Below are 17,927 nucleotides of genomic sequence, written 5' to 3'. Positions count from 1 at the left end.
GCTGGAAGACGCAGGGGGTGCTGGAGGGGGGGAGTTGCCGCTGTGGGAAACTGGCAGAGCGTGGGACGCTGGCCGGGGGTGGGCAAGGGATGGGGTATGGCTAATCGGCAGGGAGCCCTCGGATCCGGCTGATAACCTGGAATGTGAGGCGGCTGAATGGGCCGGTCAAAAGGGCCCGAGTAGTTGCGCACCTGAAGGGACTGAAGGCGGATGTGGCCATGCTCCAGGAGAGACACCTGAGAGTGATGGACCAGGTCCGGCTGAGGAAGGGGTGGGTGGGCCAAGTATTCCACTCAGGGCTGGATGAGAAGAGTAAGGGGGTGGCGATCCTGGTGGGGAAGAAGGTGTTGTTTGAGGCGTTGAAGGTGGTGGCTGACAGTGGCGGGAGGTACGTGATGGTGAGTGGCAGGCTGCAGGGGGAGCGGGTAGTGTTGGTGAATGTCTATGCCCCAAATTGGGACGATGCGGGGTTCATGCGACGTATGTTGGGCCGCAATCCGGACCTGGATCCCCCATTGGATCGATCCAAGTCCCGGACGGGTAGGAGGTCGGCGGCGGCTAAGGTGTTGAGGGGATTTATGGACCAGATTGGGGGGGGGTGGACCCTTGGAGGTTTGCGAGGCCAAGGGCCAGGGAATACTCGTTTTTCTCCCATGTACACGAGGCCTACTCGAGGATTGATTTTTTTTGTCCTGAGTTCTCCCATGTACACGAGGCCTACTCGAGGATTGATTTTTTTGTCCTGAGTAGGGGGCTGGTGACGAGGGTGGAGGAAGTGGAATACTCCGCCATTGCCATTTCGGATCATGCCCCGCACTGGATGGACCTTGGGCTGGGGGAGGAGAGGGACCAACGTCCGCTCTGGCGCATGGAGGTGGGACTGCTGGCTGATGAGGAGGTGGCCGGGAGGGTCCAGGGGTGTATTGAGAGATACCTCGAGGCCAATGATAACGGGGAGGTTCGGGTGGGGACGGTCTGGGAGGCATTGAAGGCGGTGATGAGGGGGGAATTGATCTCCATCCGAACCCATAGGGAGAGGGGGGAGCAGAGGGAAAGGGAAAGACTGATGGGGGAGATGGTGCAGGTGGATAGGAGATATGCGGAGGCCCCAGAGGAGGGATTGCTGGGGGAGAGGCGTAGCCTTCAGGCCAGATTTGACCTACTGACGACCAGAAAAGCGGAAGCCCAGTGGAGGAAAGCATAGGGGGTGATGTATGAACACGGGGAGAAGGGAGCAGGATGCTGGCGCACCAGCTCCGGAAGCGAGACGCGGCCAGGGAGATTGGGGTAGTGATGGATAGAGCTGGGAAGGTGGTGCGGAGGGGGGTAGATGTCAATGGGGTCTTCAGGGATTTCAATGGGGAACTGTACCGGTCTGAACCCCCGGTGGAGGAGGGTGGAATGGGGCGCTTCTTGGACAAGTTGCGATTCCTGAGGGTGGAAGAGGAGCAGGTGGAGGGACTAGGGGTGCCGATCGAGCTGGAGGAGGTGGTCAAAGGAATAGGGAGCATGCAGTCGGGGAAGGCACCAGGGCCGGACGGGTTTCCGGCTGAATTCTATAAAAAGTATTTGGACCTGTTGGGCCCCCTGTTGGTCCGGACCTTTAACGAGGCAAGGGAGGGGGGTGCTCTGCCCCCAACTATGTCACGGGCGCTGATTTCCTTGATCCTGAAGCGGGACAAGGACCCTCTGCAGTGTGGATCATATAGGCCGATTTCGCTGCTGAATGCCGATGCTAAGCTGCTGGCAAAGATCCTAGCCACTAGAATAGAGGATTGTGTGCCTGGGGTCATACATGAGGACCAGACGGGGTTTGTGAAGGGAAGGCAGCTGAACACAAACGTGCGAAGGCTCCTCAATGTCATTATGATGCCGGCTGTGGAAGGGGAGGCGGGGATAGTGGTGGCGTTAGACGCGGAGAAGGCCTTCGATAGGGTTGAGTGGGAGTACTTGTGGGAGGTGTTGGAGAGGTTTGGGTTCGGGGAGGGGTTTATCCGGTGGGTGAGGCTGCTCTACGAGGCCCCGATGGCAAGTGTAGCCACGAATAGGAGGAGGTCGGAGTACTTTCGGCTGCATCAGGGGACGAGACAGGGATGCCCCCTGTCCCCCTTGCTCTTCGCGTTGGCGATTGAGCCCCTGGCCATGGCACTGAGGGAGTCAGGGAACTGGAGAGGCCTGGTGCGGGGTGGGGAGGAGCATCTGGTGTCGTTGTACGCGGACGACTTGTTGCTGTATGTGGCGGACCCGGTGGGGGGGATGCTGGAGGTGATGAGGATTCATAGGGAATTCGGGGGTTTCTCGGGGTATAAGCTGAACCTGGGCAAAAGTGAGGTGTTTGTGGTGCATCCGGGGGAGCAAGATGAGGGGATTGGTAGGCTCCCATTGAAGCAGGCAGGGAAGAGTTTCAGGTACCTAGGGGTCCAGGTGGCGGGGAGCTGGGGGGCCCTGCACAGGCTCAACCTCACAAGATTGGTGGAGCAGATGGAGGATGAGTTTAAGAGATGGGATATGTTACCGCTGTCACTGGCGGGGAGAGTGCAGTCCGTCAAGATGACGGTGCTCCCGAGGTTTTTGTTCCTGTTCCAGTGCCTCCCCATCCTTATCCCGAAGGCCTTTTTCAGGAGGGTCAACAGCAGTATCACGGGATTTGTGTGGGCGCGTGGGACTCCGAGGGTTCGAAGAGTGTTCCTGGAGCGAGGCAGGGATAGGGGGGGGCTGGCGTTGCCCAACCTCTGTGGGTACTACTGGGCGGCCAACGCAGCGATGGTGCGTAAGTGGGTAGCTGACGAGGAGGGGGCAGCGTGGAAGAGGATGGAGGTGACGTCTTGTGTGGGCACGAGCCTGGAAGCGCTAGTAACGGCGCCGTTGCAGCTCCCTCCAACGAGGTATACCACGAGCCCGGCGGTGGCGGGGGCAATGGAGACGGCACAGGGGAGAAATGGGGGGCCCGATACGGGGGAACCATCGGTTCGTCCCAGGGAGCATTGATGGCGGATTTCTGAGCTGGCACAGGGGGTTGAGGGACCTGTTTGTGGAGGGGAGGTTCGCGAGCTTGGGGGAGTTGGAGGGGAAGTTTGGACTCCCCCCCCCCCCCCCCCCCCCCCCCCCCCCCCCCCCCCCCGGGGAGCATGTTTAGGTACATCCAGGTGAGGGCGTTTGCCAGGCAGCAGGTGGAGGGGTTCCCCTTGCTGCCCCCACGAGGGGTGCGGGATAGGGTGCTCTCGGGGGTGTGAGTCGGAGGAGGGAGGATCTTGGACATATACCAGGTAATGCAGGAGGTAGACGAGGCCTCGGTGGAGGAACTGAAGGGGAAGTGGGAAGAGGAGCTGGGGGAGGAGATTGAGGAGGGGACGTGGGCGGATGCCCTGGAGAGAGTGAATTCCTCCTCTTCCTGTGCGAGGCTTAGCCTCATACAGTTCAAGGTGCTGCATAGGGCCCACATGACTGGGTCGAGGATGAGCAGGTTTTTCGGGGGAGAGGACAGGTGTGCTAGGTGCTCGGGGAGCCCAGCGAACCACGCCCATATGTTTTGGGCGTGCCCAGCGTTGGGGGAGTTTTGGGAGGGGGTAGCAAAGACGGTGTCGAGGGTGGTGGGATCCAGGGTCGAGCCAGGCTGGGGACTCGAATTTTTGGGGGTTGCAGTGGAGCCGGGAGTGCAGGAGGCGATAGAGGCCGGTGTTCTGGCCTTTGCGTCCCTAGTAGCCCGGCGGAGGATCTTGCTCCAATGGAAGGATTCGAGGCCCCCAAGCGTGGAGGCCTGGATCTCGGATATGGCGGGGTTCATTAAATTGGAGAGGGTGAAATTTGCCCTGAGGGGATCAGTACAAGGGTTTTTCAGGCGGTGGCAGCCTTTTCTGGACTTCTTGGCGGAACGGTAGGGAAATAGGCCGACAGCAGCAGTAGCCAGGGGGGGGGGTAAGGATTGGGGGGAGGGAGAACTGTGCACATGGGTTTGTGGAGGGTGCTGTCTCTCTCTTTTTTTTTTCTCTTTTGTTTTTCTCTTCATTTTTTTTGTTTTTGTTCTTTCCTTTTGTTTGAAGTTGCTCTTGGAGCTGGGGGGGTACTGGTCATGGGGGGTTACCGCGGTTGTATGTTAACAAAGTTAAGATGTTTATATTTTGTATTTTGTAAAAATTTCAATAAAAATTATTTATTTAAAAAAAAAAATACAATCATAGAATTTACAGTGCAGAAGGAGGCCATTCGGCTCATCGAGTCTGCACTGGCTCTTGGAAAGAGCACCCCACTTAAGCCCACACCTCCCTATCTCTGTAAACCAGTAACCCCACCTTAGCTAAGGGCAATTTAGCGTGCCCAAGCCACCTAACCTGCACATCTTTGGACTGTGGGAGGAAATCGGAGCACTCTGAGGAAACCCATGGGGAGAATGTGCAGACTCCGCACCGACAGTGACCAAGCCGCGAATCAAACCTGCGACCCTGGAGCTGTGAAGCAACTGTGCTAACCACTATGCTACTGTGCTGCCCTTAAGGATTGCACATCAGCCAAAAATCGTGGTCAGCGCCGGGTTCCCAACAGAGCGCCATATTCCTGCTCAATAGCAATGTGAATGCCTTCCATGCCACGCACCGGCATGGGAATGCAAATTGTACAGTAATACCGTTAGCATATCATTAACAGGCCCGACCTGGTAGACTCTGGCCTTGGACCCAAAAATCCCTCTTCATCATTCTGAAACCTTTCTCTTTACCCACAGTGACAATTTGTGACCCTCAACACTGACCTCCATGCACCTCACTTCCAGCCACACCCTTACAACCAGAGGAATTAATTTCGCCCAATTCATGCAATCGCTCTTCATAACAAGATTTTCCTCTTCCAATGGAAACACGGACAGTTCTCAGACTTGCGACACAGTTGGTTCCTGAAAACCTGTCTGTAAGTTGAAACATTGGAAGTCTGAACTGGTTTTACCATAGGAACAATGTTTTAAATAGGGGTTTGGTTCCCGAACTGAAGCGCGATACTGTATGTTCACTGAATAGTGAAAGGTTTATGAGATCTTGCTTCAATATAATTGCCTTGCAGTAGTGTATTTCCCATGATGTAAATAGTGCCTACACTTTCAAAGACTGTACCTGAGAAGCAATTCACCCTTTGAGGTTGGTAAAGACCATTTGTTCGCTGCCGTGGCATCATAAAGTCAAAAGAGTGTTGTACAGTTGCAACAGGGGTCGATTTATAAACTTACTCAGTGACATTCATTGTAACTTTAATGTCGTAAAGTCGAGGACTCTTGCGCATGCACTCTCTCTCCCTCTCTCTCCCTCTCTCTCTCTCTCTCTCTCTCTCTCTCCACAGATGGTGCCACACTTATTTCCTGTGTACGTATTTATTTTGGATTTGCAACATTCACATTATTTTACTTTACTATATTAAAGTTTCCTAGTCCTGATCTCTTCAAGTTGAATTTATATTGTGTTCTATGGCTTTAAAGCCCTTACAATAAGACATAAATATGTCATTACGTTTTTAGTCAATGCCACTTTTTTTTTTCAAAAAATTGTACATCAAAAATTCCGTTGGGCACTTTTTATTTGCCCTTTCAAGCAATCTACTTGAGCCAAACCCCAGGTCTCTGTCTCTGTTCACCTACAATACTCCAAATCATAGCATTTACAGTGCAGAAGGAAGCCATTCAGCCCATCGAGTCTGCACCAGCACTTTGAAAGACCACCCTACCCAAGCCCACACCTCCACCCTATCCCCATAACCCAGTAACCCCACCCAACACTAAGGGCAATTTATCACGGCCAATCCACCTGACCTGCACATCTTTGGACTGTGGGAGGAAATCGGAGCACCCGGAGGAAACCCACGCACACACTGGAAGAACGTGGAGACTCCGCACAGTGACCCAAGCCGGGAATCGAAGCTGAGACCCTGGAGCTGTGAAGCAATTGCTCTAGCCACTATGCTACCGTGCTGCCCAATCCAAGTGATTCTTCCAAAATATGGGCCGGGATTCACCCCTACACGGCAGGGCGGGGGGTCCTGGCGTAATGGAATGGCGTAAACCACTCCGGCGTAGGGCCGCCCAAAGGTGTGGAAGTCTCTGCACCTTTAGGGACCAAGCCCTAACATTGAGGGACTAGACCCGTGCCGGAGTGGTTGCTGCTCCGCCGGCTGGCGTGGACGGCCTTTGGCGCCACGCCAGCTGGGGCCGAAGGGACTTCGCTGGCCGGCGGAATTCCACGCATGCGCTGGAGCGTCAGCGGCTGCTGACGTCATCCCCGTGCATGCGCAGGGGAGGGGGTCACTTCCGCCTCCGCCATGGTGAATGAAGACCATGGTGAAGGCGGAAGGAAAAGAGTGCCCCCACGGCACAGGCCTGCCTGCCGATCGCGGGCCAGGGCACCATGGCGGCACCCCCGGGGCCAGATCACCCTGCACCCTCCCCCAGTACCCCGGAGCCCGCCTGCTCCCGCCGGTAAGGTAGGTGGTTTGATCCACGCCGGCAGGAGAGGCTTGACAGCGGCGGGACTTAGGCCCATCGCGGGCCAGAGAATCCCGCCGACCGGCGCGGCGCGATTCCCGCCCTCGCCGAAACTCTGGTGGCGGAGAATTCGGGACACGGAGGGGGCGGGATTGACGCCGGCCCCCGACGATTCTCTGACCCGGCGTGGGTTGGAGAATCCCGCCCATGTTGCCTCACATTTACCCGCATTAAATTGCATATGCATCCATTCTATAAATTCCACGGACTGGTCTGTTGTCTTGAAGCATTTGAAGTTCTCAGTGCTGTTTGTCAAATTTCGATATTGTTTCTTGCATCCAAACCCATGTATGTGTACTTTGATCCCAAGACCTCCCCTTTACCTCAGCTTTGCTTCATGTCTAGTAACTAATTTTCTATCCATGTTGCAATTTCCTCATACTATATGCATGATTTTCTTTCTAATAAACCTCTTGACACTTTATTGAAAACCAATATGGGCTGTATTCCATTTATCCAGTCACCTCTTCAAACAAACCTCTCTTAGTTGAGTTGATCACGATAAGCCTTTAACAAATCCTTGCTGACTATCCTTTTTACATGCAGCATTTCTAAATGGTCACAAACAACTGTTTGGTCCATAGTTACCTATCTCTGATTTACCTATCTCTGCCTCCTGGAAAGGATGTTATATTGGCTACCTCAATGACAGAATTTGCTTATTTAAGGAGAATTTAAAAATTCTTTTTATTTTTATTTTTTATAAATTTAGAGTACCCAATTCATTTTTTCCAATTGAAGGGCAATTTAGTGTGTTCAGTTCACCTACCCTGCACATCTTTTGGGTTGTGGGGGCTGACCCCACGCAAACACGGGGAGAATGTGCAAACTCCACAGGGACAGTGACCCAGAGCCGGGATTGAACCTGGGACCTCGGCGCCGTGATGCCGCAGTGCTAACTCACTGCGCCACCGTGCTGCCCTGAAAATTTAAAACTTGTGACCGGATTCTCTGCTATTGCTGCTGGTTTCTTTCAGAAGAGTAGCATGTGCTACCTCCAGTACTTGTGTCACATTCACTTTTTGATTTCTGCTCATGTTTTTAAAAAGCCAATTCCTTTACTATATTTCACTCAATTGTTCCATATCTTTTTCAATATACCCACATGGACACTATTACACTCATTTGTAAAATTCCAATTTTAAAAATCAATATCCGTCCTGCTTGCGACCTTCTCGTTTATAATCCTTCCTTCATGCCCGAGCAGTCCTATTCTCCATCATAGTTTTTCTTTTGTATTCATAGTTCTATTTATTTGTATTTACAGAATATTAATCTACTGTGATTTCCTTGATGTGCATGAGTACATAGCAATTTGGATAAAACTATATTTGTACACAAATTACTTTTGTATTCCCCGAGGTCCATGAGCCAAGAATAGATGGTTGTAACAGGGCTGGTTTAGTACAGTGGGCTAAACAGCTGGCTTGTAATGCAGACAAGGCCAGCAGCGCAGGTTCAATTCCCATACCGGCCTCCCCGAACAGGCGGCGGAATGTGGCGACTAGGGGCTTTTCCCAGTAACTCTCTTCCGATGTGTTACGGTGCTGACATGTTTGGTCTATTCATTTCATTCAGTTATAGTTTTCTAATAGTCATTCAGTTATTACTGTTTTATAGTGTGCTTAGGTTACGAGTTAAATAGTTTCAAACTAATGCAAATCTTTTAGATTTGTAAATGGTAAGTTTATGGTATATTTCCCCCTAAACTTATTAACCACTTGGGAATCAAATCATGTTTACAGCACCAAGATTTGGGTTGATACTTTTTCATACGTTTTTACTTCAGATTTTATGCACTCAAATCTTTATAGATGTTGGCTAAATGACCTATATGATTTCAGTAATTCATTTCATCTGTTTAAGAGGTTTTTTTTTTCATGAGTGGTGGGAGGCAGATGGATGGGTGTGAAAAGCTGTTTTTGCGCTTTTATTACCTTATTCTCACTGCATTTTCTTTCAACTTCCTTTTTCGCTCTTCATGCTGCCCTCTTCAGCCTGGCTATGTAAGGGACTTGGTAAGTGGACAGTTCAGTCACTGTGATGGGATGAAATATTTTTTGTGTGTATGTGGGCATCTTTGTGTGTCAGAAATGTTAAATGTCAATACTGAAGTGAAAACCTCCACTGGATCCAAACTTGGAGACAAAGGACAATCAGTAAATGAGAATTTTACAATCTTAGCAATTTTAATAAAATCTGACACTAAAGAATTGATATTAAAGTGTGTTCCATTCTTGACATTAAAAAAATGTCTTGGGAAATGAATCCTGAGATTAAAGGTATTTAACAGAATTGTGAGACTGTTTACATGAATGTGCAGCTACCAGTTTGGTTGACCTGTTTGATCATGTGACAGTGGAAGTTTTTTTCTGGTGCTCTTGTGTTCTTTAACGAAAGAAAACTAACTTCTTCTAGACCTAGATATGTCTGTTCTTAACCTTACTCAGGTTTGTGCCATTCCTTTTTTACCTTTGTTCAGTGATGTTTTGATATCCGTAGCTAAGGCAAGTAACAATTAAAATTGGGCATTTTTTTTCCAGATCTCTGCCAGAATTCTTGAGGCCCATCAGAATGTAGCTCAGATGAGTCTCATTGAAGCAAAGATGAGGTTTATTCAGGCTTGGCAGTCACTACCTGAATTTGGTATCACACACTTCATTGCAAGGTAACAATGTTATATCTGTACTAAATTTAAAAGATATGAGATGCAAGGCTTGCAGTTTTTGAATGCAAGGACCTGTGCCAGATCTTTCCTGGCAGTCATTGAAATTACCATGAAATCAATTTGAATGTGTCAATGAGGGTTCTTCATCTGTTTCATGTGTGTAATCTGTTTCATGTGTGTAATACTATAGACGACCAATTAGTATGGGGAAAAAATCATCTTTATCTTTCCCTACCGAATACCATATAGTTGTCTCTGAAATGGTTAGTTTTATGTTTAGCATTGCCATCTTTTGAAGGAAATTTGGATCTTGATTAGCTTTGTTTCAAATGGGTTTTAGCTGGATTTTAAATAACCAGTGTTAAATCCATATCGTATTTTAGTAGACATGAACATTCTACCACCCTACCACCATTTGGCCCAGACAGATGCAGGAAAATAACCCGTCCCATCTTCTGCACGAGTCTATAGCTGCTATGAGACTACATTTTCACTAATTCCATCAGAAGCCATTTTATATAATCTCCTATCTTGGCAAACACATAATTAACTACCGAATTGCCATGAGTTGTTCTGAATAAATTTGACAGTTTTTATATTCCTACCTGTGTCAAGAAGGTGACATCACAGTGGTTAACACTTGCTTCACAGCGCCAGGGACCTGGGTTCAATTCCCGATTTGGGTCACTCTGTGCGGAGTCTGCACGTTCTCCACGTGTCTGCGTGGGTTTCCTCTGACTGCTCAGGTTTCCTACCACTAAGTCCCAAACGACGTGCATGTTAGGTGAATTGGACATTCTGAATTCTCCCTCAGTGTACTCAAACAGGCATTGGAATTTGACGACATGGGGATGTTGACTGTAACTTCATTGCAGTGTTAATAAAGATCTGTGACACTAATAAAGATTATCATTATTATTATCACTTTCTCACAACTAGACATTTTGTTCCCCTAGACAGAACACTGGCAGGGTATGAGCGGCACGGTAGCACAGTGGTTAGCACTGTTGCTTCACAGCGCCAGGGTCCCAAGTTCGATTCCCGGCTTGGATCACTGTCCATGCTGAGTCTGCACGTTTTCCGTGTCTACGTGGGTTTCCTCCGGATGCTCCAGTTTTCTCCCAGAAGTCCTGAAGGGCGTGCTGTTAGGTGAATTGGCATTCTAAATTCTCTGTGTACCCGAACAGGCGCCGGAATGTGGCGAATACAGGATTTTCACAGCAACTTCATTGCAGTGTTAATGTTAGCCTACTTGTGACAATAAAAGATTATTATTATTATTATTATTATTAAATCTGGCTGTATTCTTTGCAGTTTCTAATTATTAGCTGGAAGTCAAGTACCTTCTCTATGTGGGAGAAATTAAAGCAATATCTGTCCTTGGCATCTGTTATGTGTTTCCCATTGGCCGGCTGCTTTGCATTGCACTGGCCAATGCCTGGAAGTATACATCTTCCTAGTTGTTGGCACAGAATTTTGAAAACCTGCGCATTTGGGTCATCCATAAATTGTGTGTTGGTGAGATTGATCACTGCTTTAGCCATTAATAAAAATATAATCTTGGGTGAGGAGACAGTTAACCTAGATATTGCCCCTTTCTCCTTTGGAAACTACTTGAGAAGCAGATTATCTTTAAAGAACACAAAATACTGACACTCCAAGTAATTGCATTAGAAAGGTCAATCATGAGGTGACCCAAAAATGAAGTACTTAAATGCATTTTTCAGAGATATATCCTCTGGAAATTCCCTGGGATATCACTTACCAGTTTAAATACAGTAATTGCTACCATTCATGATTTTACTGTAGGCAGTAAAGTGAATCATTTTTTTGGTAAATGACTGCTTTATTGTATTCTAGAAGTTTCTGTTGATTCACTTTCTTGTACTAGCATGGTTGTGAATATTTTAAAATTCAGCTCTGTCTCCCAAATGGGTTTCTTGAAACGTTGGGTGATTCTCTGGCCACGCCTGCATGGTGATCGGAGAGTCCCACCGGAGGTCAATGGACCTCTCCCGTGGCGATCTTGCGGCAGGCAAGGCGGAAGAACCCAGCCCATTATTTCAATGTGAAAAATCTGTGCAAATGAAAATGTTATTGCAAATGCTCAGTTTTTAAATAGTTTGTAAATGTGTTAATGCTTCAGCAGCAAAAATAAATTCTACTGATATGTGAGTGAATGCACTGCTTTTTCTATTCTAGATCAATTTTTTAAAATTCTATATAAAAAGCAGCAATGTAGTCTCTTGTTTAAAACTGTTATCTGTATTAAAATTGTGATCTAGGACAAGCAATTCTAATATCTTTCTATTAATATTTTCCTCAACAGACCAGATATTTTAAAATTGGGTAATGATCTTGTGCTATGCATTCTTTTATATTCTTGGAGACATGTAGTTCAGTTGCTTTTTATGAGCCTGATGTTTTGCTGCATTATTCAATGCAAACAAACGTTGAACGTCTTCAAAAAATCATTCACTTTATTCTGCCGTTAGACGGTTGCAAAATATGGGCTTTCATGTAGAATGTGTTAAGTGGTCTGAAAAAATTGTTTGCTCCATCCATTGCATTTTTGTTGCACATTAGATTTCAAGGAAGTAAGAAAGATGATCTGATTGGCATAGCCTACAATAGGTTGATCAGGATGGATTCAAGCACAGGAGATGCAATCAAGACCTGGAGGTTCAGCAACATGAAACAGTGGAATGTAAATTGGGAGATCAAAATGGTATGATTAATTAGAACTGCACTGAGTCCTTTACGCTTTTCATAGTAACTTCATTGCAGTGTTAATGTAAGCCTACTTGTGACACTGATATGATTATTACTTGAAACTTGGCAAACTAAGTTTATAATAATTTGGATTATCACTACTTTGGATAGTTAAATTTGATCAGTGGTTATGTGAGGCAATCAAATGGATCAGAATTCATGTGTAGAAAGGGGCGGCACATGGTGTAGTGGTTAGCACTGGGACTGAGGCGCTGAGGACCCGGGTTCGAATCCCGGCCCTGGGTCACTGTCTGTGTGAAGTTTGCACCTTCTCCCGTGTCTGCATAAGTTTCACCCCCACAATCCAAAGATGTGCTGGTTAGGTGGAATGGCCACGCTAAATTGCTCCTTAATTGGAATTGGGTACTCTTTTTAATTAAAATTAAAAAAAATTTAATCATTTTTTTAAAAAGCATTCGTGTGTAGAAACAGCAAAATCAGATTGGCATCTGGTTATAAATTTTAAGTTGCAATTAAGCAAACATTTGAAAGTGAAAATTGATGTAAACTATATTCCATTGTTAGATACATTATGGAGCATATTTCAAGGTTGGAAACCATTTGATCTACAAAAATAATTAATTGTGCTATCCTACTTTTGAGATGCAAGAAATAGAAAACAACCTGAAAAAGAGAGCAAACTTTTGACTTTTGCAGATAAATTGTTATTGGATAAGCAGCATATTAGCATTTATATTCAATAAAAGTCACAATGCATGTTAATCATACCTTAACTTTTGATCAAAAACAAGCAACAAAACCCATTGTAAAGAAAGTCTTTTAGCTTAAGTGATTTTGTTCTAAGGGCACCTAAAGATTAGAATTCATATTTTGCATTAAAAGCTTGTAATCTGCCCGACCTAGTGAAGAGAGGAAAATATATTAAACCTGTAGCTGTTGTAAATGCATTGCATTTTATTTGCCTATATTTAGGTGACTGTTGAGTTTGCAGATGACGTTCGACTTTCTTTTATCTGTGGCGATGTCGATTGCAAGGTAGTTCACGAGTTCATTGGTGGTTACATCTTCCTGTCGACGCGGGCTAAAGATCAGAACGAAAGCTTGGATGAAGATATGTTCTTTAAGCTTACCAGTGGTTGGATGTGACAGCAAATGTATTGAAAGATATATTCAGGCTATTAAAATGCCTTTATTAGATATGAGTGCTGTTACTCAACATATGCTGCTTATTCCAGCAAGCGCCTCGTACTGTAACCTTTTACCATGGACTCTTTTTAGTTACCAGATCAGTTAACACTGTATGTGCACTAACAGTAACCAGCTACCAAACAGCCTACCGCAGTTTTGGAAATGGCATGTTCTCCCCAACCAACGAAGCAAACTTGATAGACCTTTCATTAGAAATCTGTTTCAAAGTAAAAGTCTTGAAACAAATAGTATGATCTGTAAGCTATCCACAAAGCTTAATGTCAAAGGCAGAAAACAAAACACACCGAATATTTAATAAACTTGTGCATGTCTGTTTGTAACTTCAAAAACATTTTAAGACAAAAATGCCCGAAACAAATCCCGGACTACACAGATACTTGGAATATGAAGATAATTTTGTTTGGGAATCAAAAAACACAGCTCATTGTTTTAGCTTGCTTACCCAAATGTCTGGTTATTAGTTTCATTTACATAACTGTAGTTTATATTGCCAATCTATTTTTTACACCTTATAGTATTATGTGAAGCCGTTTTAATCACCAGCATTAGTTACCTCTTTGTTTCTTTTGAGATATAAAATCTTTCCACTGCATCATGAAGTAATTCCTATATGAAGTATTTGTTTTTTTTCATGTAACTAATGTAAAAACACAAGTTTTATATAATTGTACAGTTTTTAAACTATGGCATCACAAATCAGTTAAAGAATGTGCTTACAATGTATTCTGTTTGATATGCTTTTGCAGGCATAGGTAACAGTAAAAATTTATTAAAAGAAAATTAATTTTTTGAGCCTTGCTTAATTATATCATGTTTCATTGTAACAGCTAGCTGAAAATTGTGCCACAGGCTCCTAAGCAGTGGAGCATAACATTGTTTTGAAAACCTGTATAAATGCATTTATTTTAAATAAAAGTTAAATCTTTTATTTAAAATGCCTCTCTGATTATTTATTCAAAATAAAGTTTGGTTTGTGGTCAACACTGTAGACAAGCAGTGACATGTTAGTCTTGCGCAGGTAACTCACTAGGGGAATATAGGCAACTAGATTTTACAGCTGAACTGTCAAGCAGAATACTAATGTAGCAGAAACACTGTCCAGATCAGCCATGTCTGCATATAAGAATTTGTGCTAATGGCAAGTAACTGACAAGCACACTGGCATAGAAGTTTCAGTACAGGCTAACTTTTTGAGATTAAGGGAGAAATATTAAGAATCTTGTCCAGTAATAGCAAGAAATGTTGGTTTGAAAGAAATAGTTCAAAAAAGCAGCTGCATGTGACTGAAGTATGGCTGATCTTCACAATCCAAACTAGTGTCAGGAAAGTGGGACTCTTGTTTTTATGAATCTAATAGAAAAGCAAATACTGGAAGTATGACATTTTTGTTTTTTAATTAAAAAGTTGAACTATTCAATGGGTTGGGGTGAGAAACCCAGTTAAATGGCAGTTTTATTGAGTTTGACTCGCTCCTGACAGCGGGTCAGGAACCCACTCATCAGGGAAATGGACGTGCCGTGGCTCTTTAACTCCAGACACAGCCTCCTGCTTCTGGCTTCCCCAAACAGTTGTAGAGTGTGAGCATGACAACTGCACTCTGTCAAAGCAAGGATTTCTATTTGAAGGCCACCAGCAGGAATCAATTGCTGAATCCTGTACTGCTTCATGAAGGTTCACATCCACAGCAATGGAAAGGCTGTCTCTGGCACGCCTCCTCTCCCCCCACCCCCCTCTGAAATGTCCCCGGAGGCTTTGCTCTAGGATCTGAGCATCTGAAGTGAAGTGCTGTTTCATCAGGTACGAAAAGCATTTCAAATCAAACAGTTATGGGGAGAAGTGGCAGAGGAAGTGAGCAGCGTGTTCCTATGCCCAAGATCATCTCAGGAGGGAAAAGGTGAGCGGAAAAGTGCCAACCCCTGGACATTTTCAGCATTCTCCACTTCAGACCAGCACACCTTGCAACTTCACTCATTCCCCTCTCTCCTGTCACTTTCTTGCATCCCCGTCTGAAAGATGACACTCACTTTGAACCTTACTTCATGCCCATCCCTTACAATCAGACTTCACAAATGTCGACGTTGTATTTTCTCTGCGCATTTCATTTCTCACAGTCTTGGCTCTCTCTTTTCTCTCTTTGCACAATTCCAGGTAGAGGCAGAGAATCTGTGCTGGCCTTTCAAATATGGGTACTTTCATGGTGACTGGCAATGCATGCCCACTTGACCCACAGTGAAAGAGGCCTTGCTCCAGGTCCCTGTAAATATCAGCACAAGATGCCTGTGCCTCATGAGATATTGCAGAAAGGTCAAGAAAGCTGATTATCTGCCTGTAGACCTCTGATACAAGCTGGGATCTTCTTGAAAGCAGGCCAAAGCCCTGTAGGTATCATGTTGGTGTGTCACAGGGTTGAGGTTGCATGCCATCTGTTGAGGGGTTCCCAATTATAGGCTGGCAACTGTGACCACAGTTTATTTTGTTCATTTTTTTCAAGTCTTATGAGAGAGCCACTTCTACCACAATACACAGCCATGGGAATTACTGGAGTTTGGAGTCCGTGATGTTGGCTGATGGATTTGATCTGAAAGAATGACCGTCAGGCTGTCGCTTGATAACCTTTTGTAGCTTAATTGAATTTATGACTGCAGAAAGTGGCACCTTAAAAAAAGAACACCGTTCGAGAGATCCAGAAAGTGTGATCAAGCAAAGGTATGTTATCTTTATGTTTGATTGCTGTACCTGATGTTTGCCTGTTGTGAGGGAGTTGTTTTCAGCAGACAAGATTGTCAAGAGTTCCGTATAGCTGGGATGTCCTACCCTGCTGAAGGTTGTAGAAATATGCTGCACTGACTTTATATTGGCCTTTGCAAGAATTGCTCAATTCTTGAACCATAACATTAAGAGTGATTTTTTAAAGTTTTTCCCAATTGGTAACCACGCAACTGGTTTGTGTAAATTAAATATTGCAAACCTCTTGGTTGCTATGGTTTCCATTAACTTGAAGACTTTTAACAGGAAGACTTTAATCGTTACCAAAACCTGTGGGTGGTACATTCTCTTACCAGTGGTAAGCCTGCAGGTAGGAAGGGCCTACACTTTAGCAGGATGGTGGCAAAACAGAATCCCGCCACCTTCCAACCTCTGCCAGAATTGTTCTAGGCGGGAAGGCCCATGGTCGACCCTCCCATCCCACTGCCTATTGAGGCTCTTAAATGGCCAATTAATAACTACTTGGGGGGCCTCATCCAGCCAGGACAGTATTCACCAGCTGCAGGCAGCCCTCATGCACAGCAGCTACAACTGTGGTCAGCTTGTCACCTCCTGGGAGGGGGGGGGGAAGTGATGAGGCGATGATTTCTCGAGCATAAGCGCTCGATGCCAGATCGAGGAACTGGACTGAGGAGCCCACGAAGAGCCACGCCCCAAATATTGCTGCAGATCCCAATGCCAGAAAATACCTCATTATTTATCTGTGGTCTGGATTACTCTTGGATTCAAGTATCTGTCCTTCCAGCAATAGTCATTTCCTTGGCAATCGAGACCTGCACCCTCAGGGTCTTGACTCTAGGGGAAGGCCTGCCTTTCATGATTAAATTTGTATGTTCATAATAAATACAGTTAAGGCCTTCTGATATTAGGAAATTTGAAAGGTGAATGCTTTCATTGTTAATCTTCTAATTAACGCAGCACAGGTTTGTGGAGGGGAGGTCATGTCTCACTAACTTGATAGAGTTTTTTGAGGAGGTCACAAAGATGAGTGATGCAGGTAGGGCAGTGGATGTTGTCTATATGGACTTCAGTAAGGCCTTTGACAAGGTCCCTCATGGCAGACTGGTACAAAAGATGAGGCCACACGGGATCAGAGGTGAGATGGCAAGGTGGATACTGAATTGGCTAGGTCATAGAAGGCAGAGAGTAGCAATAGAAGGGTGCTTTTTTGATTGGAGGGCTGTGACTAGTGGTGTTCCGCAGGGATCAGTGCTGGGACCTTTGCTTTTTGTGGTATATATAAATGATTCGGAGGAAAATGTAACTGGTATGATTAGTAAGTTTGCGAACGACACAAAGGTTGGTGGAATTGCAGATAGCGATGAGGACTGTCGAGGATACAGCAGGATTTAGATCGTTTGGAGACTTGGGCGGAGAGATAGGTAATGCATTTTGGAAGATCTAATACAGGTAGGGAATATACAGTGAATTGTAGAACCCTCAAAAGTATTGACAGTCCGAGAGATCTAGGTGTACAGGTCCACAGGTCACTGAAAGGGACAACACAGGTGGAGAACGTAGTCAAGAAGGCATACGGCATGCTTGCCTTCATTGAGTATAAAAATTGGCAAGTCATATTGCAGCTGTATAGAACCTTAGTTAGGTCACACTTGGAGTATAGTGTTCAATTCTGGTCGCCACATTACCAGAAGGATGTGGAGGCTTCAGAGCGGGTGCAGAAGAGATTTACCAGGATGTTGCCTGGTATGGAGGGCATTAGCTATGAGGAGAGGTTGAATAAACTCGGTTTGTTCCCACTGGAACGACGGAGGTTGAGGGGCGACCTGATAGAGGTCTACAAAATTATGAGGGGCATAGACAGGGTGGATAGTCAGAGACTTTTTCCCAGGATAGAGGGGTCAATTACTAGGGGGCATAGGTTTAAGGTGCAAGAGGCTAGGTTTAGAGGAGATGTGCAATGTAAGTTTTTTACATTGGGGGTAATGGATGCCTGGAACTCGCTGCCAGAGGAGGTGGTGGAAGCAGGGACGATAGTGACGTTTAAGGGGCATCTTGACAAATGCATGAATAGGG

At 45.8% G+C, this 17,927-nt stretch overlaps 1 protein-coding gene across 7 annotated transcripts in view; it reads left to right on the top strand.

Moving 5' to 3' along the window:
- Positions 1–14,062, top strand: part of LOC119954105 (fermitin family homolog 2) — a 168,522-nt gene extending 154,460 nt beyond the window's left edge. For 5 of the 7 annotated variants that reach the window (XM_038779006.1, XM_038779042.1, XM_038778998.1 and 2 more), the window contains 4 exons: positions 8,515–8,535; positions 9,061–9,185; positions 11,772–11,913; positions 12,891–14,062. In XM_038779006.1, the coding sequence (XP_038634934.1) occupies positions 8,515–8,535; positions 9,061–9,185; positions 11,772–11,913; positions 12,891–13,064 (462 nt within the window). In that variant the 3' untranslated portion in view covers positions 13,065–14,062. The remainder of the gene's footprint in view (positions 1–8,514; positions 8,536–9,060; positions 9,186–11,771; positions 11,914–12,890) is intronic. The other 2 variants (XM_038779049.1, XM_038779032.1) reach the window with 1 other exon arrangement.
- The last annotated feature ends 3,865 nt before the right edge of the window (positions 14,063–17,927 follow it).

This window comes from Scyliorhinus canicula, chromosome 2 (genome assembly GCF_902713615.1).
Source record: "Scyliorhinus canicula chromosome 2, sScyCan1.1, whole genome shotgun sequence".
Classification (NCBI taxonomy): Eukaryota; Metazoa; Chordata; class Chondrichthyes; order Carcharhiniformes; family Scyliorhinidae; genus Scyliorhinus; species Scyliorhinus canicula.
Note: the sequence above shows the minus strand (reverse complement) of the source record. Positions and strands in the feature narration are given on the sequence as shown.